The sequence below is a fragment of the Amblyraja radiata genome, chromosome 14, assembly GCF_010909765.2.
Source record: "Amblyraja radiata isolate CabotCenter1 chromosome 14, sAmbRad1.1.pri, whole genome shotgun sequence".
NCBI lineage: Eukaryota > Metazoa > Chordata > Chondrichthyes > Rajiformes > Rajidae > Amblyraja > Amblyraja radiata.
Window position 1 is genome coordinate 36,394,160 of NC_045969.1, and position 25,562 is coordinate 36,419,721.

The window sequence follows — 25,562 nt, forward strand, 5'->3', positions numbered from 1 at the left end:
CCACTTACGGCTGTGATTTTTAGGCCATCTTACTCAGTCCCCCTCCGCTGCGCAGGATTTTTCTCATTGATGAAAAATAAAAGAGTTATTAGTGTTTAAAAAATGTTGAGATTCTCTCTCCTGAAGGCCACGCCCCTTCCGGAGGGATTATAAAACCCAGATGTGTTGAGTGCCTCAGTCAGTCTCTGCAAGATGGGGGAGCGAGAGGGTCACATCTCTCAGTCTGAGTGTTGATTCACATTTTTCTCTCACATCGGTTGTTTCAACAATAATCGACCAGGCACCAGGGTTGCTTTAAACGTACGTTTATTGAGCAGGAGTCTTCACACAGGTTACAACCCGGCAAAGAGTCAAGCTCTTGGCCCTTAATTGCAATGCCTTTTATATGTTAATGCCACTGTTTAGCACCTCCCACATTCCCCGATCAAAGAACCGACACGTACGCAAAATACAGGACAACAGGTATGTACATATAAAGCGATGTTAATTAGAGGAACCACACTAGAGCTCAGACCAGTACATTCCTTAGTCTTCCCGGCGAGGGGGATTGTGTATTCCTCAATCTTGTCAGACGGGGCGGGTGATCCCCTATTCATGACTATGCAGTAACTGCAAGACATTGTGTATTCCCTTCCTGAAACCTGCAGCCTAAGTTCCAGCAAGCCTGGTCAGCAGCCATCTTATGCTCTTTATTTCAGTCGACCAGGCCAACCATTTTACCTTTACAGAACAATCTTACAGCGTTGATTCAGGATTTCCATTCACATGAGCAATGAATAACACTGAACACATGTCTACTAAACTGTGTGTGGTTTTACTGACCCGTTGGTGCCCTTAATGTGGTTTGACAATATAGTTTGGAAATGCTAAAGCTGTGTTGCCTTTGGTTTGGAAATGCTAACGCTGTGTTGCCTTTGGTTTCGAAATGGATCTACGGAATTCATTGCCACAGAAGGTTGTGAAGGTCAAGTCAATTATATTTTTAAGACGGAAATTGATACATTCTTAATTAGTAAGGGTGTCAGGGGTTATAGGGAGAAGGCAGGAGAATGGGGTTGACAGGGAAAGATAGATCAGCCATGATTGAATGATGGAGTAGTCTTGATGGACCAAATGCCCTAATTCTGCTTCTCGAACCTACGAGGATCGAACCCTGGTACTGGAGTTGTGAGGCAGCAGCTTTACCAACTACCCCACTTGCTGCCCTTCACATCCACCCTATCAAGTCACAATGGAAGGCCGGGAAGTGCATTTTCAAAAGGGGAGAGGGCATAAACGTGGAGATTTACCCTGAGAGATCCCTGATGTTTCAGAAATAACGTACAGTTACAAGAAATGAAACCAACAGGATTTTTGTGAAAGTAAATATATATAGCTTCTGGATACACAATTAAAAAAATATTCTGACAGTATGTTTAATGCAATACATTGAGACTAGAGGAACTATGCTATTTCAGTTAATTTTACACTAAGTTGTAAACAGAATTTTCAACAATATTCTTATCACACCATGCTGTAATAAAAACATTTAAAAACTTATTTTTCCTGATATGTTAATGGAAATACCAGCTAGCTGTTCAAAAATAATTGACTAATGCTAAAATCATTTTAAAATAAATTTCAATTGAATGTGCAAACTATTAATTACAATTAGATACAGTACAATAGTTAATTAAAACTATCTGGCAATCTTGCTAAGGAACAACATCTACACAAAGAAACACCATATTTTAATGTTTATCTTGGTCCCAGTTCTTGGAAGTCTTCATTTGGAGCCAAACTGCTTGTGAGGAGGGGTTCAAATTTTATCATTTGAATGCCAAAGTGTCTTAAGCTCCAAATAATGTCCAACCCTAAAAAAAGACAAGCCACATTATAAATGAATAATATTAAGGGACCAAAATGTAATTTTATTCAGCGAAGTAACATCAGGAAATATATGGGTAGTCAAAAATGCTGGAGGAACTCAGCTGGTGAGGCAGCATCTATGGAGCGAAGGAAATAGGTGATGTTTCGGGTCTAGACCCTTCTACAGACTGATGTGGGGGTGAAGGGGGCGTGAAGAAGAATGGAGACAGTGGGCTGTGGGAGAGCTGGGAAGGGGAGGTGAAAGAAGGAGAAAGCAGGGACTACCTAAAATTGGAGAAGTCAATGTTCATAGCGCTGGGGTGTAAACTACCCAAGCGAAATATGAGGTGCTGCTCCTCCAATTTATGGTGGGCCTCACTCTGGCCACGGAGGAGGCCCAGGATAGAAAGGTCAGATTCGGAATGGGAGTGAGAGTTGAAGTGCTGAGTCACCGAGAGATCAGGTTGGTTATTGCGTCAGAATGTTGCCGACTGGCCCGCTGCAGACTGCAGGAGTACGTGCTGAGGGACGCACTGAAGCTCGGTGCAGCCAATGCCAAGGCTCAGTGGGAGAGGACCACAGTCTAGGGTTCCTTCCACTGCTGGACATGGGGGGCAGGGTGTCATAGAGACACCCCTCAAAATAAGGGAAGGGATTCCATGCCAGTGGGCCACATGAGTGGCAAGGGTGGGGGATAAATTTGTGAAATTTGAGCAATGCATGTAGACTGCATTGAATAATTTGTATAGCCACCGAAAATGTCAGATGAATTTTTTGCACGGTTCATGTATTGTATATATATTTATTACCTGAATAAAGTCTATTTTGAATTTTTTTAAAAGTTATTGCAAACCGAGCGGAGGTGTTGGGCAAAGCGTACGCCAAGCCTATGCTTGGTCTCACCGATGTAGAGCAGCTGACACCTTGAGCATCGGATGCAATAGATGAGGTTGGAGAAGGTGCAGGTGAACCTCTGCCGCACCTGGAAAGACTGCTTGGGCCCTTGGATGGAGTCAAGGGCGGAGGTAAAGCGACAAGTGTAGCATTTCCTGCGATTGCAAGGGAAAGTGCCAGGAGAGGGGCTGGTTTTGGTAGGAAGGGACGAATTGACCAGGAAATTATGGAGGGAGCAGTCTCTGCGGAAAGCCGAAAGGGGAGGAGATGGGAAGATGTGGCCAGTGGTGGGATCCCGTTGGAGGTGACGAAAATGTCGGAGGACTATTTGTTGTATGTGACGGCTGGTAGGGTGGAAGGTGAGGACAAGGGGGACTCTGCCCTTGTTACGAGTGGGGGGGATGGGGAGTGAGAGCAGGGTTACAGGGTGTAGAAGAGACCCTGGTGAGAGCCTCGTCTATAGTAGAAGAGGGGGACCCACGTTCCCTAAAGAATGAGGACATCTCCGATGCCCTGATTTGGAACTTAAACCATGAAGTGTGTCTGCTTTTGTGTGTGTGGGGCAACCATAACCCTAAAAACCATCAAATGTTGATGACATTGTTTATTGATTTCACCAGCTCAGATTCACCAGCTAATGTAAAACTTCTTCAAAAAGTGAAGCTTGATCCCCATGAGTAACAAGAAAAGGCCATATGTCCTCTTGAATCTGCCCTGCCATTCAATAAGACTATTGCTGATTAGACATTCCCTTATTGAGCCAACTCAGCCCAGAGCTACCATCTAACTCATTGGAAACCATTGGACTATCTTTAATCGGACTTTACCTCACATGAAACATTATTCCGTTTACCCTGTATCTGTACCCAGTGGACAACTTGATTGTAATCATGCATAGTCTTTCTGCTGACTGGATAGCATGCAATAGCAAAGCTTTTCACTGGACCTTGGTCCATGTGACAATAAGCTAAACTTTATTCAGTCCAGCCCTCGAAGAATCTTTGATGTTTTCATCAGATTATCCTACCCGAAACGTCACCGCTCCATGTCCTCTAGAAATGCTGCCAGACCTGCTGAGTTACTCTAGCATTTTGTGTCTATCTTCAGCAACAAACTAATATCGTTTCCCTCTAACTGCAAAAATGTTCAATCTCAATGATTTTATGGTTTCTGCACGAATACTTCCCTTTTCATAGACACCTGCTGCAAGCAATCATTAGTTCATTTGGATCTCTGGTGCCCCGTGGTGGAGGCATCATCGGGCAGACTGAAGCGGCTAAGCAGCCAAATGTGTTAAAAGTTTCACACACAAGTTTTGACATAATGCAAACAAACTATCTGGAGCAGTCAAGCCATGTACCTTCTGCGTAGGCTTATTTAATGATAAGGTGAGGCGGAACAGTGCCAGAGACCCGATTTCGATCCTGACTATGGATGCTGGCTGTATGAAGTTTGTACGTTCTCTGTGTGACCATGTGGGTTTCCTCCTACACTCCAAAGACGTACAGGTTTGTAGTTTAATTGGCTTTGGTAAAATTGTGAATTGTCCCTAGTGTGTAGGATAGTGCTAGTGTATGGGTGATCGTTGGTCGACACTCAGTGTTTAGTTTAGTTTAGAGATATAGTGCAGAAACAGGCCCTTCGGCCCATCGAGTCTGCATCGACCAGTGATCACCAGATATATTAGCAATATCCTTCATCCACTAGAGCCATTTTTACATTTACATCAAATTAATTAACCTACAAACCTATATGTCTTTGGAGTGTGGGAGGAAACCAAAGTTCGCGGAGAAAACCCACGCAGGTCACGGGGAGAACGTACAAACCCGATACCAACAGCAGCCGTAGTCGGGATCGAACCTGGGTCCCTGGCGCTGTAAACCCTGTAAGGCAGCAACTCTACCACTGTGTCATCATGCCGCCTTAAAGGTCCGAAGGGCCTGTTTCCATGCTGTTTCTCTAAAGTCTAGTCTATAAAAGGGGTATTTGGGCAAGTGGTGAGGGGGGTACAACCATTTTGCTGGGAGATTCTGACTGTGGGGGGGGGGGGGAGGGGGGAAGCGACAAATGAACTACAGGGAAGGAAAATGAGTTGTTTTCTTCAGAAGTAAGAGTGGTATAAACATATTTTTATTTAAATAGAGGAAGAGTGCAGAAAGCAAAATACTTATTTTCCCATATCGCTTTTATATAAAGTGCCAATATAGTTGCCATCATGATTACATGCCAAAGATATATAACTTGCAAGTGTAGGCTGGTAGTCCATGCATGCCATTAATACTATATGGTGATGGTGTCTGGGGCATATGCTCCTATGTCTCCTGTCACACACCAGCCCCAAAGTGAAAGGAAAGTATTTTGAACACTGAATGCACCAGTCCATCTAGTGAAGGAAGAGAGCTGCACTACTGCATGTTTTTGAAAAGGGAGTGGGTGAGTGAGTGGGTGGGTGAGCGAGAGAGAGAAACAGCATGCGAGAGAGAGCGTGCAAGAGAGATTGGAAACAAGCTCTTCAGCTCAGCAATCCACACCAACCATTAGTTCACGCTGATTCTATGTTATCTCACTTTCTCATCCACTCTCTACACACTATGGTCAATTTTACGGAGGCCAATTAACCTGCAAACCCACCCATAGAGGCCATGACATTGGGTATTTTTAAAGCAGAGATCGATAAGTTCTGGATTAGTAAAGGTGTCAAAGGTTATGAGCAGAAGGCAGAAGAATGGCTGGAGAGGGCAAAATAGATCAACCGTGATCGAATGGCGGAGAAGATACAAAGGGCTGAATGGCCTAATTCTGCTCCTATGGCTTATGAACTTAGGATAATAAGGTGTCACATGCAATTTGACATCTGCATAGTCCTGGGTTTACACATAATATTCAATTGTGTAAGGAACCAAATTTTTAGTCTGCAAATTTTTAATTTAAAATTCCTTTTGTTTTTAAATATTCATGAAGTAAATTACAGCACCCACATATAAAATTAATTTTTGATGACCTCAGACATTAGAGCTTAGTTCACCATTAAAAACTCACTAGGACCTTCTGTAACCATGCATGATTTCCAGTGTATGTTACAGTGAAGCTTGCTTGCTGAAAGCTTAAGTTCACATTTGTTCAATTTATTTCATCGTCACTGCATACAGCCCAATTTGTAAATGAAAATCAGAAAAATAATAGGAATGCTGATGTTTCTACATTGTATATATATGCACAAAAACACACTTGGTTACAAACCTTGAAGCACTGACAGTAAACACCATTGATATTGCAAACAATACTATCCCAAATCAAGACTATTATGCAGCTTGATACAACTCAGCATGTCAGACAGCATCTCTGGTGAGCAATAGGTGACGTTTCGGGTCAGAGTCATACAGTGTGAAACAGGCCCTTCAGCCCAATTTGCCTACATCGACCAACATGTCCCATCTACACTAGCCCCGCTTGCCTGAGTTTGGCCCATTTCCCTCTAAACCTGTCCTATCGATGTATCTGTCTAATTGCTTAAATGGTGCGATAGTCCCTCCCTTAAGTGGTGCGATAGTCCCTGGTCAACTCATCCCTTCCCACCCAAACCACCCTCTCCCCAGGTACTTTCCCCTGCAACCGCAGGAGATGCAACATCTGTCCCTTTACCTCCCTCCTCGACTCCATCCAAGGACCCCGACAGTCTTTTCAGGTGAGACAGAAGTTCACTTGCACCTCCTCCAACCTCATCTACTGCATCTGCTGTTTCAGGTGTCAACTTCTGTACATCGGCGAAACCAAACGTAGGCTCGGCGATCATTTCGCTGAACAACTGCGCTAAGTCTGCCTTAACCTGCCTGATCTCCCGGTTGCTCAGCACTATAACTCCCCCTCCCATTCCCAATCTGACCTGGGCCTCCTTCATGTCAGAGTGAGGCCAAGCATCAATTGGAGGAACAGCACCTTATATTTCACTTGGGTAGCTTATATTAGCTTACCAGTGGTATGAACATTGACTTCACTAACTTCAAATAGCCCTTGCTTTCCCTCTCTCTCCATCCCCTCCCCTTCCCAGTTCTCCCACCAGTCTTACTGTCTCTGACTACATTCTATCTCTGTCCCGCCCACTTCCCTGAAGGGTCTCGACCCGAAACGTCACCCATCTCCAGAGATGCTGCCTGACCCACCGAGTTACTCCAGCATATTGTGTCTATCTCTAACAATCTATTCTCCATGGTAGAGTATCCACTAGAATCAGGCCAAGTCTGCTTCAGAAAAGAAACGGAGAACCCACCAGGATTAATGAAAATTCTTGGGGAAAAGTACTTGCGTTCAATGAAAAAACGAGTCTTCTCTGGGACTGAATCCCTATCACTAGTAATGTTGAGGGATTTTGAATGGAATGGAGTAGTCAGCTTGGCAACTTCATAGATTGATTGGTAGCAGCAGAAGAATGGAGAATGATTCACCTCTGCTCCTTTCAGTTAGAAATTCATAAGATGAAAGAAACAAGGACATAGGAATCAGTTGCTAAATTCAGCCCTGAATCAGTTCCAGAGTCTGGGAAATCAAGAGTTTGTCTTGAACATGCAAGGCTTTGGTTGACCAAACCAAATCTGGGAAGTGAATCACTTCCCTTCCTTTGCCTAGAATGGCTGTAAGGTTAGATTTCCCATCAGCAAGCAAGTGTTGCACAGTGACACAGCTGGTAAAGCTGCTGCCTCACAGTGCGAGAGACCTGGGATCAATCCTGACCTCGGGTGCTACCTGTGTGGAGCTTGCACATTCTCCCCATGACTGCGTGGGTATTCTCCAGGTGCTCCGGCTTCCTCCCACATCCCAGAGAAATACAGGTTGTAGGTTAATTGGCCTCTGTAAATTGCCCCAAGTATGCAGAGAGTGGATGAGAAAGTATGTTAACATAAAGCTAGTGTGAACGAGTGATAGATGATCAACATGGACTCAGTGGGCTGAAGGGTCAGTTTCCAAGCTTTTCTAAACTAAACTTTTCAAAAAGAAAATAGATCTTGAATTGTCTGAACATGATAATTTTGACAGAAGTTAGTTCCAACCTGTCATTTTCTTATACAAGGTTATACTATAAATAACTGGAAACTAACCAAGTTCCTTATTGAGGTGTAATGAAGGTTAGAGACTATTCCAAAGAAAATTCAGCTGATAATATCTAATTCATTTGCATTAGTGCAAAGTCATGCATTTTGGGGAGTCGAAGCAGGGCAAGACCTACACAGTGATTGACAAGGCCTTGCCTGGTATTGAACAGAATGGCTTTGGGGTAGGCGCACATAGTTCTCTGAAAGTGGCAACACTGATTGAGAGTGGTGAAGAATGCGTGTGGAATGCTTGCCTTCATTGACTGGCACAGAATATAAGAGTTGGAACATTGTGTTACAGTTGTACAAATCATTGTTGGTATATTGTGTACAATTCTGGCCACCATGCTACAAGACGGATGTAATTGGAGGATGCAGTAAAATTTTCACATGAATGTGTAAGAAGGAACTGCAGATGCTGGTTTACACTGAAGATAGACACAAAATGCTGGCGTAACTCAGTGGGACAGGCAGCTTCTCTGGAGTAACTCAGTATGCTGGACTCAAAATGCTGGAATGCTAGAAATGCTTCTCCAGAGATGCTGCCTGACCTTCAGTGTTACTCCAGAATTTTGTGTCTAGATTCACAGGAATGTTGCCCGACTGGAGGCCTTAAGTGAAAAGGTAGAGAATGGATAGACTGGGACGTTTTACCCTGCAGCAAAGGAGCCTAAAGGGTGACCTTATTGGAGGATTATAAAATCACAAGGGACAATCCACAGATAAGGTGGATTGTCACAATCTTTTTCCCAGAACTAAAACTAAAAGCCATTGGTTTAAAGTGAGAGTGTAACATTTTAAAGTGGATGGGAAGAAAAAAAAAAATGTTTTCACACATCAGGCAATGGATATATGGAACAAGTTGCCAGAAAAAATAGTAGTTGTGGATACAATTGTAACATTTCAACCATAGACTTTAGAGATACAGCTTGGAAACAGGCCCTTCGGCCCACCGAGTCCGCACCGGCCAGCAATCCCCGCACTCTAGCACTATCCTATACACTAGCGACAATTTACAAAAGCCAATTATCCTACAAACTTGCATGTCTTTGGTGTGTGGGAGAAACCAGAGCACCCAGAGAAAACCCACGTGGTCACAGGGAGAATGTACAAACTCCATACAGGCAGCACCCATACAGGATCGAACCTGGGTCTCTGGCACTGTAAGGCAGCAACTCTACTGCTGCGCCACTGTACAATATTCATGTACAGCATATTTCCTTCCCAGAACATTGATGTGGACTCTGCTTGAATCTGTCCTGCAGACAGCTAATTAGTCAATGGAACCTGGAATCATGAACCAACCCAGAAAGCCAATGCAACAATGAGCTGTGATTAAAACCAACTCCCAAAATTACTACAGACTGCTCACTTTACAAACAACAACCCAAAATACTTTTTCACTTTTACTGTTTTTCGCAAAATGGGTTTGCCTTCCAAAAATAAAGTTGAATGTACATTCAGTTATTTTCAGTGTTTAGACCTGCTGCAAATATTCAAATCTACTGCGTGAAGTTTACAAGTTTGCAGTGAAGCTGCAGGTGGTGGCAATGCAGCTGCTCAGTAAACATACCAGTCATTTACCGGGGCTGCACTAATAACTCAGACACAATTCAAATCATAGAGTCATACAGCGTGAAAACAGGCCCTTCAGCCCAACTTGCCCACACTGTCCAATATGCCCCATCTACACTTGTCCCACTTGCCTGCGTTTGGCCCATATCCCTTTAAGCCTGTCCTATCCATGTACCTCTCCAAATGTTTCTTAACCCTTGTGATAGTACCTGCCTCAACTACCTCTTCCGGCAACTCATTCCAAATATCATACACCTACTTCGAGTGTGCTTATTTCTCATATGTACCGAAAGCGGAACAATGAAATTCTTACTTGTAGCAGCATAACAGGTCTGTAAAAGGTTTGGGGCACTGGCCCTACTGAGGAAATGTCCTGACACAAAACATCACCTATCCATGTTCTCCAAAAACGCTGCCTGACCTGCCGAGTTACTCCAGCACTTTGTGTCTTTTTTTGTAAACCAGTATCTACAGTTCCTTGTTCCTACACTGTAAATTCGGTACATAGATAACATAATAAACATTAACAAGTTCAATAAATTAAAATATAACATTAACGCAGTCATCCAAGTGGCTCCCAGACCTGTGAATACCTGCCTATTTAAACCCCCTCAATATCGCATTTCATCACTCCCAGCCTTGGGTCAAACCGGGTGGCGCCACCTGCAGTGGCTGCCTCGCCAACAGTCTGTCTGTCCTTTCATATTTTTTGTTATTTTTAGTATGTGTTAAAAAGTATGTTTTAGTGTTCCTTGCTTTGTTTTATGTGGGGAGGGGGGGGAACTTTTTATTCTAATCTCTTACCTCGACAGAGAAGCAATTTTTTTCCATATCGTATCTCCGTGCCCGCTGCGGCCTAACATCGTGGAGTTGGCAGCCTTTCCTGGAGACTGACGGGCACTCCATGCCGCGGCGGTCTGCGGGACATCGCAGAGCTTGCGATCCTTTTGGCAGTGATCGAAGCACGAACCGCAGGGCCTGTGGACTTTAACATCGTGAAGCCCGCGGTCTCTGGTTAGAAGAAGCTGACTCGGGAGCTCCATGCCACGGAGAGAGTTTCAACCGCCCCGACGCGAGAGTTTCGATCGCCCTGACAGGCGCATCGATCGTCGGCTGCGGGGGCTTTGATCGCCCCGACTGCAGTTGGTTTGAATGCCCCGACCGCGGGAGAACAAAGAGGAAGAAGTTTGACCTGTATTGCCTTCCATCACAGTGAGGAATTTGGAATCTGCTGTGATGGATGTTTATCGTAACGTTTATGTAGATGTGTGTCTTGTTGCTTTTCACTTAGTATGTCTGCATGGTAACTCAAATTTCACTGTACCTTAATTGGTACATGTGAAAATAAACTGACCTTGAAACCTTGAGACTTCACTCCCCTCACTCAGTCATAGCGGACAATCTGCAATAGCGGACACTATCTCCCCCCCCCCACAACCACCACACACACACACACACACACTGCAAGCTGAAATATAATGTGAACGGAACATCAAAAAAAATCACGATAAAAGGTTAATTAATTGTTTCCTTACCTTTTTTTTACTTTCTCTTATTCCAGTGGAAATAGAATCTTAAAAAACTGTTGGTATTGCTAGAAGTCCTATAATAATCCAAAAATAAGGTGTTGTAAACTGTGATGCATGTGCTGAAAAACATAAAAAGCATTAAACAGTTCAAAAATATGGATAAATCCTTGTGTTTTCTTTATAGGATCAATGTTTGAACTCAGATCATAATTCAGTTTGGAAAATTGGAAAATGTGAATCTACTTAAGAGTCAGGGAACATGGAAGTAATAGAATCATTCAACATGGATGGGACATGCCAACCTAAATGGCCCATCTAAGCCAGTCCCATTTGCCTGTGTTTGGCCCATATCACTCTGAGTATTTCCTATTCATGTACCTGTCCAACTATCTTTTAAATGTTGTTGCAGTATGTGCCTCAATTGTGTCCTCTGGCAGCCCCTTCACATATACACGACCCTCTGTGTGAAACTGCGGAATTATTTTCCAAATCATATTTGTCTGCTCTGACTTTTGCCTTCAGAGATTATTAAACATTTCAAAGTGGTTTATCACATGGAGCTTATGCTGGGGCAGCAGGCACAGTGGGGCAGTGAACTGGGATCTTACCTTCTGTGCCCTCAAGGTCGGCTGCGGATGGCACCCCTGGGGCACGAAGGGTGAAGCACAAAAGCCGGGTGAGGAGAGAGACAACAGTTCGCTGGACGATCCAGATGGAGGCGATGGCTGGAGGCCCTGCTGCCTCCTGGGACTCACCAGGGTCGGGAGGCATTCCAGAAGATCGAGCGCTCTGGACTTTGAAAATGGCGGCAAAACATGTCGACTCTTGCATGCGGCCTCATCGGACTATTTCTATACACTCTGTACTAATCGGGGATTGTGCTTAGGTATGGCTACTTTACTGAACTGTATGCAAAAAATAATTTCTCAGTATGACTGTACATGTGATAATAAATAACTACTGAACATTGATAGCAAAGTTGCTCACGTTTTTGGTTTCTTGAGATTGATGGTTTAGGCTTACCAGTTACAGTGAGACAGGTCTTCCCAGTAATTGATATGGTTGTGGATGTATTAAAGACACACTGATAGCATCCTTCATCTTCTGGCTTTACTGCAGAGAGTTTGATCGTGTACCCATATTTACTTCGTGCTATGAAAGCAACTCGATCGTTATGGAGCTCAATTATATTGAGTGTTGCATTGAATTTCATTATATTTTCCTCGGATTGGCCATTCAGCTTTTGCCAGGTAACCTGCTGAACATTTTTTAATTGTGTTGTGCAGGTGAAGTTAACATTTGCATTTGTAACTGTTGTTTTATTCTTCTGTGTCTCCTCAGCGGATTGTTTTTCTATGAAATGGAAACAGAACGCAGTTAACACTTCCTTTAAAGGACTTGTAGCATTACAAATTGGCATGAATGATTGTATTACCCTGTGTGGTAGAATATCTCACATCAACTCGCAAGCCTTAAGCACAAACCATGTCTGTGCTGATTTTAGTTTTAGACATACAGCATAGAAACAGGCCATTTGGCCCACCGAGTCTGCGCCGACCAGCGATCACCCAATCACACTAGTTGTACCCAAGCCACTCGGGATAATTTGCAAAAGCCAATTAATCTACAAGTCTTTGGAGTGCGTGAGGAAACTGGAGCACCTGAAGAAAATCCACGCGGTCACAGGGCGAACGTACAAACTCCATACAGACAGCGCCCAAAGTCAGGATCCAACCGGGTCTCTGGTGGTGTAAGACAGCAGCTCTACTGCTGCACCACCGTGCCACCCTGCTTTAAAGGAATGGTGCACTTTTGCGTGTACTGTCTTTTGGATGAGATGATAAATTGAGGCCGCAAATTCTCAACTTGTGCATTATAAACTGGTCAAGAATGTCCGCAGCCCAACAAGAAATTTCACAGGAAATCACAAATCACAAATATTAACTGACAAATCATCAGAAACATGCTTGAAATCAATCCAAGTTTAATCTTCAGTAATAATAAACAATGCCTATAATCAACAAGACACAAATTATTGACTAATTGAATGGAGTTGCAGCAATTTAATTCATGTGCATATCAATCGTGTTTTCAAGTTACAGAAAGTGCTGGAGTAATTCAACGGTTCAGGCAGTATCTGTGGAGGGAATGGATTGGCAACATTTTGGCTTGGGGTCCTTCTTCAGGGTTAAACCTATTAGGATAAAGCTGCAAACATTTTAGTCATGTTTATGACAAGTTTACATTTCCTTGTGACTGAATAGACTTAATAGAAGGTATTAATTCAGCGCCAATCAATACTAATACACGGAATTGAGTGAAATAACAATTAACCAGAGAGATTGAGAGACGTTGGTATATTAAAATATCTATTTTAATGATGCAAGAATTCGAAAAAGACTATTGAGATCTTGAATTACTTTATTTTAGAGGTACAGTGCAGAAACAGGCCCTTCAGCCCACCGAGTCCAGAGCGACCAACCATCACCCCATACACTAGCACTATCCTACACACTAGCGACAATTTACAATTTTACCGGAGCCAATTAACCTACAAGCCTGTATGTCTTTGGAATGTGGGAGGAAATGAGAGCACCCGGAGAAAACCCACGTGGTCATAGGAAGAACGTACAAATTCTATACAGACAACACCCGTAGTCAGGATCAAGCCTGGGTCTCTGGTGCTGTAAGACAGCGACTCTACCACTGTGCTGCCCGTAGGTTATGGACTTGATTATGGATCCATAATTAAATAGTTATGTGTAGAAGGAGATGATTTAATGAGCCAAGTTGGCTAGTGTAGTTTTAAAAATACAATTTGTTTTTATTTGTAGAGGTCTTACCAAGTACAGTGAGGCAGGTCTTCCCAATATTTGATCCATTTGGGAATGTTGTGAAGACACATTGATAACATCCTTCATCTTCAAGCCTCACTCCAGAGAGGACAAGGGCTGACTCCTGCTGGTTTGATGGCAAAATGGAACCTCTATCGGTAAACGATCCAAATACTTTGGGTCCAACCGCTTCAATGAAAGTGGCGATATTATCCTCTGATTGACCGTTTAACTTTTGCCAGGTCACTTGTAGAATATCTTTTAGATGCGTCGTGCAGGTGAAGGTAACATTTTCACCTAAAACTGCTACCAAGTTCTCTGTTGTCTTCACAATTGGACTTCTCCCTGTGAAATTGAAATAAAAAACTTTTTTTTTTTCAAATCAATGCATCAAGCTATTATGTTGGCTGCAGTTCGATGATGGCAGTGTTACCCACGGCTCAGTTGAGGATTAAAGCCCCGGGGTGGTGTAGGTCATTGATAATGCTGGCTGTCTTTTTGAGACGGAGCCTCATGAACATAGAGGTAGAATAACCTTTTTCCTGGATGCACCAGAAGTCATGAGGCCAGTTAGTGGAGCAATCATGTTTATACTGAAATATTCAATTTTCTCTTTAAATACTTGCATGGGAAGCACAATTTCTTATGGTGCTTTATCTAAATCTAATCCATGTGTAGCAAGGAACTGCAGATGCTGGTTTAAACCAAAGATAGACACAGAAAGCTGGAGTAACTCAACGGGACAGGCAGCATCTCTCGAGTCCACAGAAGGGTCTCCACCCGACGCGTCATCCGTTCCTTCTCTCCAGAGATGCTGCCTGTCCCGTTGAGTTACTCCAGCTGTTTTGTGTCTATCTTAAATCTAATCCATGTTGTATATTTTAACATGGTGCCCGAAGGTTCTATCAAACCATCGAGCTAAGCAGCTAAGAATGACACAAATTGCTGGAGTAACTCAGGGGGACAGGCAGCGTCTCTGAATAGAAGGAATGGGTGGCGTTTTGGGTCAAGATCCCTCCTCAGCTGGTTCTGTAATGTGTTTTCTCTTCTACAGTGCCTGCCAGAACTGTTATGTCAGATGCCACAGAGGGCAGTGGAGGCCAAATCACTGGATGGATTTATGAGAGAGTTAGATAGAGCTCTAGGGGCTAGTGAAATCAAGGGGTATCCTAATCTGATGAAAGACATTCTTGCCATAGAGGGAGTACAGAGAAGGTTCACCAGACTGATTCCTAGGATGTCAGGACTTTCACATGAAGAAAGACTGTATAGACTCGGCTTGTACTAGCTAGAATTTAGAAGATTGAGGGGGATCTTATAGAAACTTACAAAATTCTTAAGGGGTTGTACAGGCTAGATGCAGGAAGATTGTTCCCTATGTTGGGGAAGTCTTTTAGGACCGAGATGAAGAAAACTTTTTTCACACAGTGGTGAATCTCTGGAATTCTCTGCCACAGAAGGTAGTTGAGGCTAGTTAATTGGCTATATTTAAGAGGGAGTTAGATGTGGCCCTTGTGGCTAAGGGGATCGGTGTATGGAGAGAAGGCAGGAACGGGATACTGAGTTGGATGATCAGCCATGATCATATAGAATGGTGGTGCAGTCTCGAAGGGCCGAATGGCCTACTCCTGCACCTAATTTCTATGTTTCTATGTTTCTATGCCACCAACTATGCATCTTTGTGGCATCCACCTTTGCAAGAACTGAAAGCCCCTTGCGGCTCCTGGTTGTTTTGTATGCATAATAAGTCCCTCAGTATTTCAGTAAATTCTCCCTCTGACTAAATATATTCCCACACATGTTTTGCATTTTAATTCCCATGAGGAACAGCGAAATCCTCCCCAAGTACAATGATTTCCCACCACGGATGTCTGCAAGGAATCAGAGGTCTTGAGTTAAAGGTTATTTAGTTAGAACTTGTACCAGAAGGGAAATGATTTAAAAACTATACACGTTTGCTGTCTGCCTTGCCCAATGCCAGCACTTCCTGGAATTCACAGGGAGTTTAATTTAGTTCACTTTATTGTCATGTGTACCGAGATACAGTGAAAAGCTTTTGTTGCGTGCTACCCAGTCGGTGGAAAGACATTACATGATTACAACGTGCCATCTGTAGTAGCCAATAGAATCCTTGAAACTATATTAAAATGTCACTACACCATCCACAGATACATGATAAGGGGAATAACATCAATAACTTTTAGTGCAAGATAAATGCCAGAAAAGTCCGATCAAAGATAGTTCGAGGAGCGACCCAAGACTTAAATAGATGTTTATGGGGATGCGGGTAGAAGGGGGGAAAGAACACAGATTTTACCGAGTGTAGACCAGTGGAACTTCCAATCACAAGGTTAGAACCCATTGTCCCAGAATGAGTATTGAAGTGTTGTCACCTGCTTACCTCAAAGTTTCCCCTCAGTTACTTTTATATTTCCTATTGGTCCACCATGTAATTTTTGTCCTTCATTATGATTTTTCAATTTCCTTTTTTTAACCGAGCTAGTATTTACCTCAATCAATTTCTTTCTGACAAATAGTGTTTGTCATCTCCTACCATATCTCCTCGACTTGTCCCAATATGCACTAAACCTCTCCTTGAGACATAAATGTATACAGTGTGGAACCAGGCCCTTCAGCCCAACTTACCCATACCGGCCAACATGTCCCATCTAATACTAGTCCCACCTGCTGCATTTGGCTCATATCCCTCTAAACCTATACTATCCATGTACCTATCTAAATGTTTCTTAATTGTTGCAATAGTCCCTGCCCTAACTACCTCCTCCTGCAGCTCGTTCCATACACCCACCAACCTATATATGCGAAAAAGTTGCCCCTCAGATTCCTATAAAATCTTTCCTCCTTCATCTTAAACTTTTGCCATCTGGCTCTCCATTCCCCCATTATAGGCAAGAGACTCTGTGCATCTACCCAATCTATTCCTCTCATGATTTTATACTCCTCTATATGTTCACCCCTCATCCTCCTGTGTTCCAGAAAAGTAGAATCTCAATACCTTATGGCAGATTGGGATACCAGGTGTAGCGGTAGGGTTGTTGCTTCAGAGATCCAGGTTTGATCCCGACTATGGGCTGCCTGTATAGAATTTGTTCTTTCACCCCATAACCTGCGTAGGTTTTCTCCGGGTGCTACGGTTTCCTCCCACACTCAAAAGATTACAGGTTTGTAGGCTAATTGGCTTTGTAACATTTCAAATTGTTCCTAGTGTGTGTAGGATAGTTTTAGTGTGGGATATCAGGTCGGCACGGACACGGTGGGCCAAAGGGCCGGTTTCCACACTGTATAAATTAAACAAAAAATAAACAGATAGCTTCTAATCCAAGCAGCATTCTGGTAAACTTCTACTGCACCCTCTCCAAAGCTTCCACATCCTTCCTATAATGGGATGTTGAGAATTGCAGGCAATACTCCAAATGTGGTCTAAACAAAGTCTTGTAAAATTGCGACATGAATTCCTGACTCTTATACTCAATGACCAGACTTATGACGGCAAGCTAACCATATGCCTTAGAAAAAAGGAACTGCAATTACTGGGAATTGATTACCCAACTATCATTAAATTCCTACCAGAGACAATCACTCTACAAAATGTAGAAGGATGAGAGGGCATCTTATTGGAACATATAAGATTATTAAGGGATTGGACACGCTAGAGGCAGGAAACATGTTCCCGATGTTGGAGGAATGCAGAACCAGGGGCCACAGTTTAAGAATAAGGGGTAGGCCATTTAGAACGGAAATGAGGAAAAACTTTTTTACACAGAGAGTTGTGAATCTGTGGAATTCTCTGTCTCAGAAGACAGTGGAGGCTGATTCAGGATGCTTTCAAGAGAGATTTAGGTAGAGCTCTTAAAGATAGTGGAGTCAAGGGATATGGGGAGAAGACAGGAACGGGGTACTGATTGTGGATGTTCAGCCATGATCACAGTGAATGGCGGTGCTGGCACAAAGGGCCGAATGGCACCTATTGTCTTGCACCTATTGTCTATTGTCTAAAATGTATTTGAAAAAGATGAGAAAATCTATTCTGGCAGCATAGTTGGCAGGATAGTTGTTAAATGAGTCATACGGATGTGAGGAGACACTAGAAAATAAACTCTCAAATGTACAGTTCCTTTCTAGGAAAGCTCTGGCATTTCCACATTAAGTTTAAAGCATTGAAGTTCTTGAACAAACATTGGAGATGTGAGGGTCGATTAAAGTGCAGCCTTCACTCGGAGCATAACATGGGGAACTGCTGAGCTCGGCTTTGCTCTTCCAGGCAGTCCTTCAGGTGGAGCTGGCTTGCTTCCATAGAAACATAGAAAATAGGTGCAGGAGGAGGCCATTCGGCCCTTCGAGCCAGCACCGCCATTCATTATGATCATGGCTGATCGTCCCCCATCAGAAACCCGTACCTGCCTTCTCCCCATATCCCTTGACTCCACTAGCCCCTAGAGCTCTATCTAACTTCCATGCTGGTTCTGGGGCCATACCCCCTGACCCCTTTAGCCACAAGGGCCACATCTAACTTCCTCTTAAATATAGCCAATGAACTGGCCTCAACTACCTTCTGTGGCAGAGAATTCCAGAGATTTGATGCTGATGTGCTCCTTCTGCAACTTACACTGGGCTTTTGTCTGCTCCTGCCAAGTAAATCATGTTTCCTGAAAGATCCTCCTCTATTTTGAGAACTCATGTATCAGAATTTCCTACTAGTTACAACAATAGTTGCATTTCCATGAGGAGACGGCAGCTTTGGGAACGTGCTTGGATTGCTTCCAATCTACATTTGCTACTTGCCTCCTGTAATAACGTTCAGATGTGAGCGCCTGTTTCAGGGGTTGAGAGCAAGGTTTGCCTTCCCAACAATGCTGATCGAGTGTAATCGGAGCTGGGAGAGATTAGTGACAGTTTCAGTGACTCTGCTAGTGGATTGGGAATATTCGGCAGAGACAGAATCAGTGGTGTGACCCAAAACCTTGCCTATTCATGTCACCCAGAGATGCTGCATACCCTCTGAGTTACTCCAGCACTTTGTGTTCTATCATAGGTCAGAGCTATATTTGATAACACAGAATTCACTGCTGCTCAGTTGAGTGAAGCGCCAGGTCTGATATCTTGATCCTCAAAACACTCTTTCCCTCATAAAGGCTGTACTGGTTCACTGAAAATGATGCTGAATTAAATCACCCTTGTCTGCTGTTGAGAGATGGCTCCTGATTTATTGAAAGTGTTCCACATTTCCTGGGGTTTTTGTCAAAGGTTTGCTATGCAGATGTTAAGTGGATGGCTCGTTTACTGACCAGAATGATTCAATAATGATTTGGAGCGAACAAGTATACCAACATGGAGACACATCAACTGCAGCTGTTGGAATCGCGATCAAAACAAAGTGCACAATCAAAACCACCCTCACCTGCATCTACCTATCACTGAGTAAAGCAAAAAGTGCTGGTGGAACTCAGCAAATCAGGCAGCCTCCGGAAGACAAGGACAGGCAATGTTTCGGGTCGAGACCCTGAATCTGAAGAAGAGTCCCAAGCCGATAGGTTGCCAGTGTGAAGAAAGGTCCCAACTTGAAACATCCTCCACGATATTCCCTTTATCATGTATGTGTACAATGTGGATGGCTCGATTGTAATCACGTATTGTCTTTCTGCTGACTGGTTAGCACACAACAAAAAACTGAACATTCGTACACATGACAATAAACTAAATTAAAGATGTTACCTGACCCGCAAGGTTACTCAGGGCATTTTGTGGTTTTTTTTGTAAACCAGCATCAGAGTTGCTAGTTTATCTACCTATGACTTACCAGGCTTTGTCCCACCCCAACCACTTTTCCCACTTTCTCACCTCGACTTCCATCGGTCTAAAGGTTGCCTGACCCAAACGTCGCCTATCCATTTCCTCCACAGATACTGCCTGACCCGCTCAGTTACTCCAGCACTTTGTGTTTTGCTCCAGTATTCCTACACACTACAACTTGATGATTGAAACTGTGGCAATCTTGTTTCTGGAGGAAAGTCAACTCGGGTTGGATGGTTTCCCATTTGTTCTATTGAATAGCAGCACTCCAACATCAACTTTGGAGAGTGAAGTTTGCTACTGCAGCGATACAGCAACATCAGTCTCCCACCAAAATATTCTCAATGAAGACACAACTGGCAAACCAAGAGAAATGCTGCTGGTAAACCATACCATTCAGGTTCTCAATGCCAACAATACAACTTCTCCCCTTCCAACACTCACTTCACCCCCATCCCAACTAAATCCCCACTCCCATTCCCACAGACATGGATTGTGTTCTATGGAATACTTGAGGGGAGGGTTGAGGGGAGACCCATTAGAAGTACATAAAATTATGAGGAAATAGATAGGTTAGACAGAACCGTTTTCCCCCAGGGTGGAAATGTCAAAGACTAATGGGCCTGTCCCACTTAGGCAACTTTTTAGGCGACTGCAGGAGACTATGCAGTTGCCACATGGTCGCCACATGTTCGCGGGTGGTTGCCGGGGAGTCGCCTTCATGGTCGTGAGGTGTTCCTGCATACTGGGAACTAGTCGCAGCCTCATTATGGTTGCCGCAAATTTTTCAACGTTGAAAAATTAGCGGCGACCAGAATGAAGCCGCCATGGAGAGTAGCAAGAATTCTCGTGCCGTAGGTGGGTCGCCAGGAGGTCGAAGATTCTCGTATGTTCTCGTAGGTTGAAGCCGGTGCTGACTGGTGAATTTCATTGGCTCATTGGGAAAATAAATGTAAGCAGTAGTTTTTAGAACCAATGATAATCGATCGGTAATGTTAGATGTCCACCGAGCCTCACAGCCGTGTATCTCTGGCTTCTTAAAAGTTGTCTCCACTCCTTCTCCCCCCCCCTCTTTTAAAGGACTTACCATACAGAGCAGTCTTAATTACAGCGCCAACCTTCCTGTTCATTGTGGTGTGTGTCTGTATCACTTTGGGTTTGCACCGTGTGAAATTCACTCAGGCAGCGCTCCCCCCGCTTGCCCTGTCCCCCGCCTGCATAATGGGCTGGTGAAGAAAGCGATGTGTGTGTATGTTCCACTCTGACAGTCGCCGTTCCAGTTGCCAGTTTTTCAGGAGACTGCCGGCAACTTGACAGTCGCCTGAAAAATCGCCTAAGTGGGACAGGCCCATTAGAGGGCATAGCTTTAGGGTGAAAAGGGAAAAGTTTAAAGGGGATGTAAGGGGCAAGTTTTTTGTTTTTTTTACACAGAGGATGGTGGGTGCATGGAGCGGTGAGGCAGATATGATAGTGGCACTGAAGAAGGCTTGGGATAGCCACATGCCTATGCAGCAAATGGAGGGATATGGAATATGCACAGGTAGATGAGATGGTTTTGGCATCATGTTTGGCACGGCACAGTGTGGTCCAAAGGATGGATCACATGCAGACAGAGGAGTTTAGTTTAACCTGGCATCATGTTCAGCACATACATTATGGGCTGAAGGACCTGTTCTTGTGTTGTACTGTTCTATGGAAAGTGAACAGCTCAAGTACTTGGTATTCCCTTTCCATAGGAGAGGACGGAATAAGTAGGCACACTACAAGTTAAATATTCAAGTCTTCAACATGATGCAGAACATATCAATTTGAAACGTTTTCAAATGCAACACTCACTATCGTCTCAGACATTTACGTAGCTTCATTCTTTTTGATGAAACTGTTTGCAAAGTTCAACACAAACAGTACTTTGTTTTCTGGAAGCTAAAATATAGAACATCGAAATAAATAACTAAAGATAGTGCCTTACAAAAGTGACACATAGTGCTGGAGTAACTCAGCGGGTCAGGCAACACCTCTAGTGAACATAAATAGGCGATGTTTTGAGTTTTTTCGAGACATTTAAAGAAGTCTAAAGAAGGGTCCAGAGCCGAATCGTCACCTATCCATGTTCTCCAGAGATGCTGCCAGGTCCACTGAATTACTCCAGCACTTTGTGTCACTTTTTTAAATCAATAAAAACAACACAGGAACAGGATCTTCAGCCCACGATGTCTGTGTCAACATGCTGCTGTAGCGGTCACATGACTCGGGAGGGGCTGCTGTTTTTCACGCGGTTTCGCTTAGTGGTCAGACGTGTTTGCAGAGACCTATAAGTAGGTATGTTACAATACTTACCTTCAGCGGCGCTGAAATTCTGCCACTGGCCGTGTGCGCGATTTTGGCGCCTTTGGTCAAGGTCAAAGGTCAAAAACTTTATTTGCCATTTGTGCTTACACACATAGGAACTCTTGTGTGGTTGTTCAGAGAGTCAAGTCAAGTCAAATTAAAAAGACACACAGAAAGACACATAATCTATAAAAACATATGCTTCTCTAGAAATAAAAAAAGAGAAAGTGCCTAAAACCCTATATAAAGGGGAAAGTGAGAGCATTGTAACTTGCACAAACCCTATATAAAAGTGTCGATTGCATTGTAAATTGCACAGGCCCAGGAGACAATATAATATGATATAATATGATATGCTATGAGGTAGGTCAGGACATCAGTTCATTTTGTTTTGGCCAAGAGTCTCACTGTGGCAGGGAAGAAGCTCTTAAAAAAGCGTGTTCTGTTTGTGGCGATGCTGTCCGCTCGTCTGTGCCCGAGGTTGTATGTGCAGTTTTTGTGTTTGAGCAGGGAGTGAGCTGGATGTAGTGTGTCTCTGATGATTCTCTCTGCTCTTTTTTGACAGCGCTGTGTGTAGATTGTGTCCATGGAGGGGAGTTCCGTTCTGATAATCCTCTCTGCAGTCTTTATGACTCTTTGCAGAGCCTTCCTCTCTGTCTGTGTGGTGTTTCCATACCACACCGTGATGCCTGTGGTGAGGATGCTCTCTATCAGTCCTTTGTAGACCTGGGTGAGAGGGCGACAGTGCAGACTGAGGGGGGGGGAGGGGGGGGGGAGGGGGGAGGGGGGGGGGGGCGGGGTTAAAACGTGTTTTTTTTCCTACCTTGTCCTGGATTATATTTGGTTGGAGTGCAAGCTTTTGCTGAAGAATCGTTCCGACGGCCGTTCTGTGTCTTGTTTTTTGTTTTGTTTTAAAAAAAAAAAAATCGCCCGACTAGTTCAGCGCTGGAGTCATTTTAAAATCAGCTTCTAAAGCCGTCAACGCCGACGGATTTCACGTAGGTGACAGGTAAAAGAAAGCCGTTTATTTTTATGTATAAAAGTGGTCCTTAAGATGCCTTTAGTTCACATTTTAAGTTGCGAACTGATTTAGTCCCCATACGAACCAGCATGCCGATATGGGGGTCTAAATCACCGCAAACGGCAACGTTCCAAATGATCGCATTCCAGAAAAACCCACTCGCAAGATGATTTAAATGGCCATTAATTTACAGGTATTAAACATTAAATTCCTTCCATTTGGCCTATAAATCCATGACAATGAGATTTAAAAATTATGTTATATTGTGAATTATTGTGCGAATGTTATTTGGACACTTAGGCTATTTAAAAATGTGAATCTATTCTTAAGAAATTGATAGATGTTTAGATCTAGTAATTGAATTTTGTAATTAGCTACAATTAGGTAACTAACTAATTATATGCTTTAATTTCAAGCCATCCAAGTAAGATTGTTTCATATTTGTTTCAGAATGCTTCAATCTATAATAACTGAAAATTTCTCTTAATTTTTAAGAAAGTTATGGCCATTTGACTGTCCTCGATCACAGCTTTTGTGTTAAGTCAATGGAAAAGCAATAGGGAACAAGATGCTAATTTCCGAGTATGAAAATGGCCATAACTTTTTTAATACTGAAGATATGAAAGTGAATTAGGTGACAAATTAAACTTCTTTTTATGCTTTATCTGATGGGATAAATTACAGACTTGATTTTTTAAATCTCAACATTTTGTAACATTGCTACTGTGAGCCAAGGAGCTATTGTCTGAATAAATAAGTTCGCAAAACTTGGTTGTCGTCTTTGCATCCGCCAAAATCCCAACTTAAACTAATTTCTTCTTCAAGTCAAGTCAAGTTCATTTGTCACATACACATACGAGATGTGCAGTGAAATGAAAGTGGCAATGCTCGCAGACTTTTGTGCAAAAAGACAAACAACCAAACAAACTATAAACACAATCATAACACACATATTCTTTTACATAATAAACAATGGAAGGAAAAACGTTCAGTAGAGTTAGTCCCTGGTGAGAAAGGCGTTTACAGTCCGAATGGCCTCTGGGAAGAAACTCCTTCTGCACAATATCTAAATCCCTCCATCCCCTGCATTTCCATGTGCCCCTTAAACGCCACTATGGCAGCACAGTCCATGTACCCACAAAAAAAAAAACTTGCTCCACACATCCCTTTTAAAAGTTGCCTCTTTCACCTTAAAGCTGTGCCTCCTGGTGTTTGACATTTCCACCATCTCCACCACTGCACCTATGCATTCGCCAGCATCCCTCTGGCTTTCCAATTATCCTGTACTTACAGAATTCATGGGTCAACAATCAAGCTCAGTCACGCGGTGGGTGGATCTGTGCAACACGTATTGGACTAATGAAAAGATGAACGGATTCTCACCGTGGGCCAGAGGGAGAAGCAGTGCGAGTGCAAAGAGTTTCATCTGTAGATTGTCCAGAGGTTCAAGGCACCGCCGGCGGGCCGCTTTGGAAACGATGGTGCAGGCGAGTGCAGCTGATTCTGTTGGCTGTCTGTACACTACTGGAAGATAGTTTAAAATACAGTTTGGCTCAGAGCTAATTTCCGCCCACTCTGCTGGAATCACGGTCATCTACATGCTTTTGCTTCATTCCCCGAAATGCTCCGAACTAAATTACGTATAGGACGAGGTGACCTGGTGACAACACCCCTCTCTCACATCAATACACCAGTAGAAGAATGCGTTGATTCGTCAAAACTAGTCGCGTTTAAACTTCCCCACTTGCCTGCGGGTAATTAATAATCAGACTCGTATTCATGAACAATTCACAGCTGTAAAGCGCGATTCACACCCATACACCAAGCAGGGCGCTCTGGAAGTAGATCTTGAGATCTGGATGCAGGTCACTAATTGTTGTGCCTTTGGTTAGTGGGGGAGCTACAAAACATACAGGCAAAGTCAGACATTGTGCTGGAAGAACTCAACGGGTTCGGCAGCATCTCTGGAGAACATGAGCAGAGGACGTTGAGGGTCCAGACCCTTCTTCAGACTGATTGTGATGTGATGGGATGGTGGTGGGGGGTGGTGGGGGGTGGGGGTGGGGGGGGGGGGGGGGGAGGACAAAGTCTGGCAAGTGATAGGTATATACGGGTGAGCAGGAGGATGGGTGATTTGATCGTCAGATAGGCCACTGATGAAATCGGAAAAAATAAAAAGGCGGCACAACGCTGCAGCAGCAGCAGAGTTGCTGCCTTACAGCGCCAGAGACCCGGGTTCAATCCTGACTACGGGTGTTGTCTGTGCGGAGTTTGTACGTTCTCCTTGTGACTGCAGGGGTTTTCACCGGGTGCTCCTGTTTCCTCCCACATTCCAAAGATATACAGGTTCGTCGATTAACTAGCTTTGGTAAATTCTAAATAGTAGTGGGTAGGACAGGGTGATCGGTAGTTGGCGCGGACTCGGTGGGTCGAAGGACCTGTTTCCGTGCTGTATCTCTAAAGTCTAAAAGTGTGAGATGAGGCGTGAAATGTTTAGCCATTATGCGAAGGGGGAGTGGAAAGTGAGAAATGAGTGTGCATCCAGGTGGGACACAGGCAAGAGAGGGGGTCTTCATAGGCTATACCCAAAATTGGAGAATTCAATGCTTGTACCATTGGGGTGGTTGTCCCAACA

General features: G+C 43.6%; 1 protein-coding gene across 2 annotated transcripts; it reads right to left on the reverse strand.

Annotated features, from left to right (window-relative positions):
• Nucleotides 1–1,165: 1,165 nt before the first annotated feature.
• LOC116980686 (nectin-1-like) lies at nucleotides 1,166–24,670 on the reverse strand. 2 transcript variants are annotated; one of them, XM_033033142.1, is made up of 5 exons: nucleotides 24,311–24,670; nucleotides 13,777–14,112; nucleotides 11,957–12,286; nucleotides 10,940–11,052; nucleotides 1,166–1,853 (listed from the first exon to the last, which is right to left on the reverse strand). In XM_033033142.1, exons 1-4 carry the CDS (start codon nucleotides 24,519–24,521, stop codon nucleotides 10,979–10,981), a joined length of 951 nt encoding a protein of 316 aa, XP_032889033.1. In that variant the 5' UTR covers nucleotides 24,522–24,670; the 3' UTR covers nucleotides 1,166–1,853; nucleotides 10,940–10,978. The 2 variants fall into 2 exon arrangements, with proteins under 2 accessions (XP_032889033.1, XP_032889032.1); XM_033033141.1 differs by having other exon boundaries at nucleotides 11,921–12,286.
• Nucleotides 24,671–25,562: the final 892 nt, after the last annotated feature.

Excerpts from the sequence above, each read along its gene's own strand:
- LOC116980686 (XM_033033141.1), bottom strand. The coding sequence starts at position 24,521 with ATGACCGTGATTCCAGCAGAGTGGGCGGAAATTAGCTCTGAGCCAAAC. Across the intron at positions 14,113-24,310 it reads GCTTCTCCCTCTGGCCCACG|GGAGAAGTCCAATTGTGAAG; the intron begins GTGAGAATCCGT and ends TCAATTTCACAG. Across the intron at positions 12,287-13,776 it reads GACCTGCCTCACTGTACTTG|AAAAACAATCCGCTGAGGAG; the intron begins GTAAGACCTCTA and ends TCCATTTCATAG.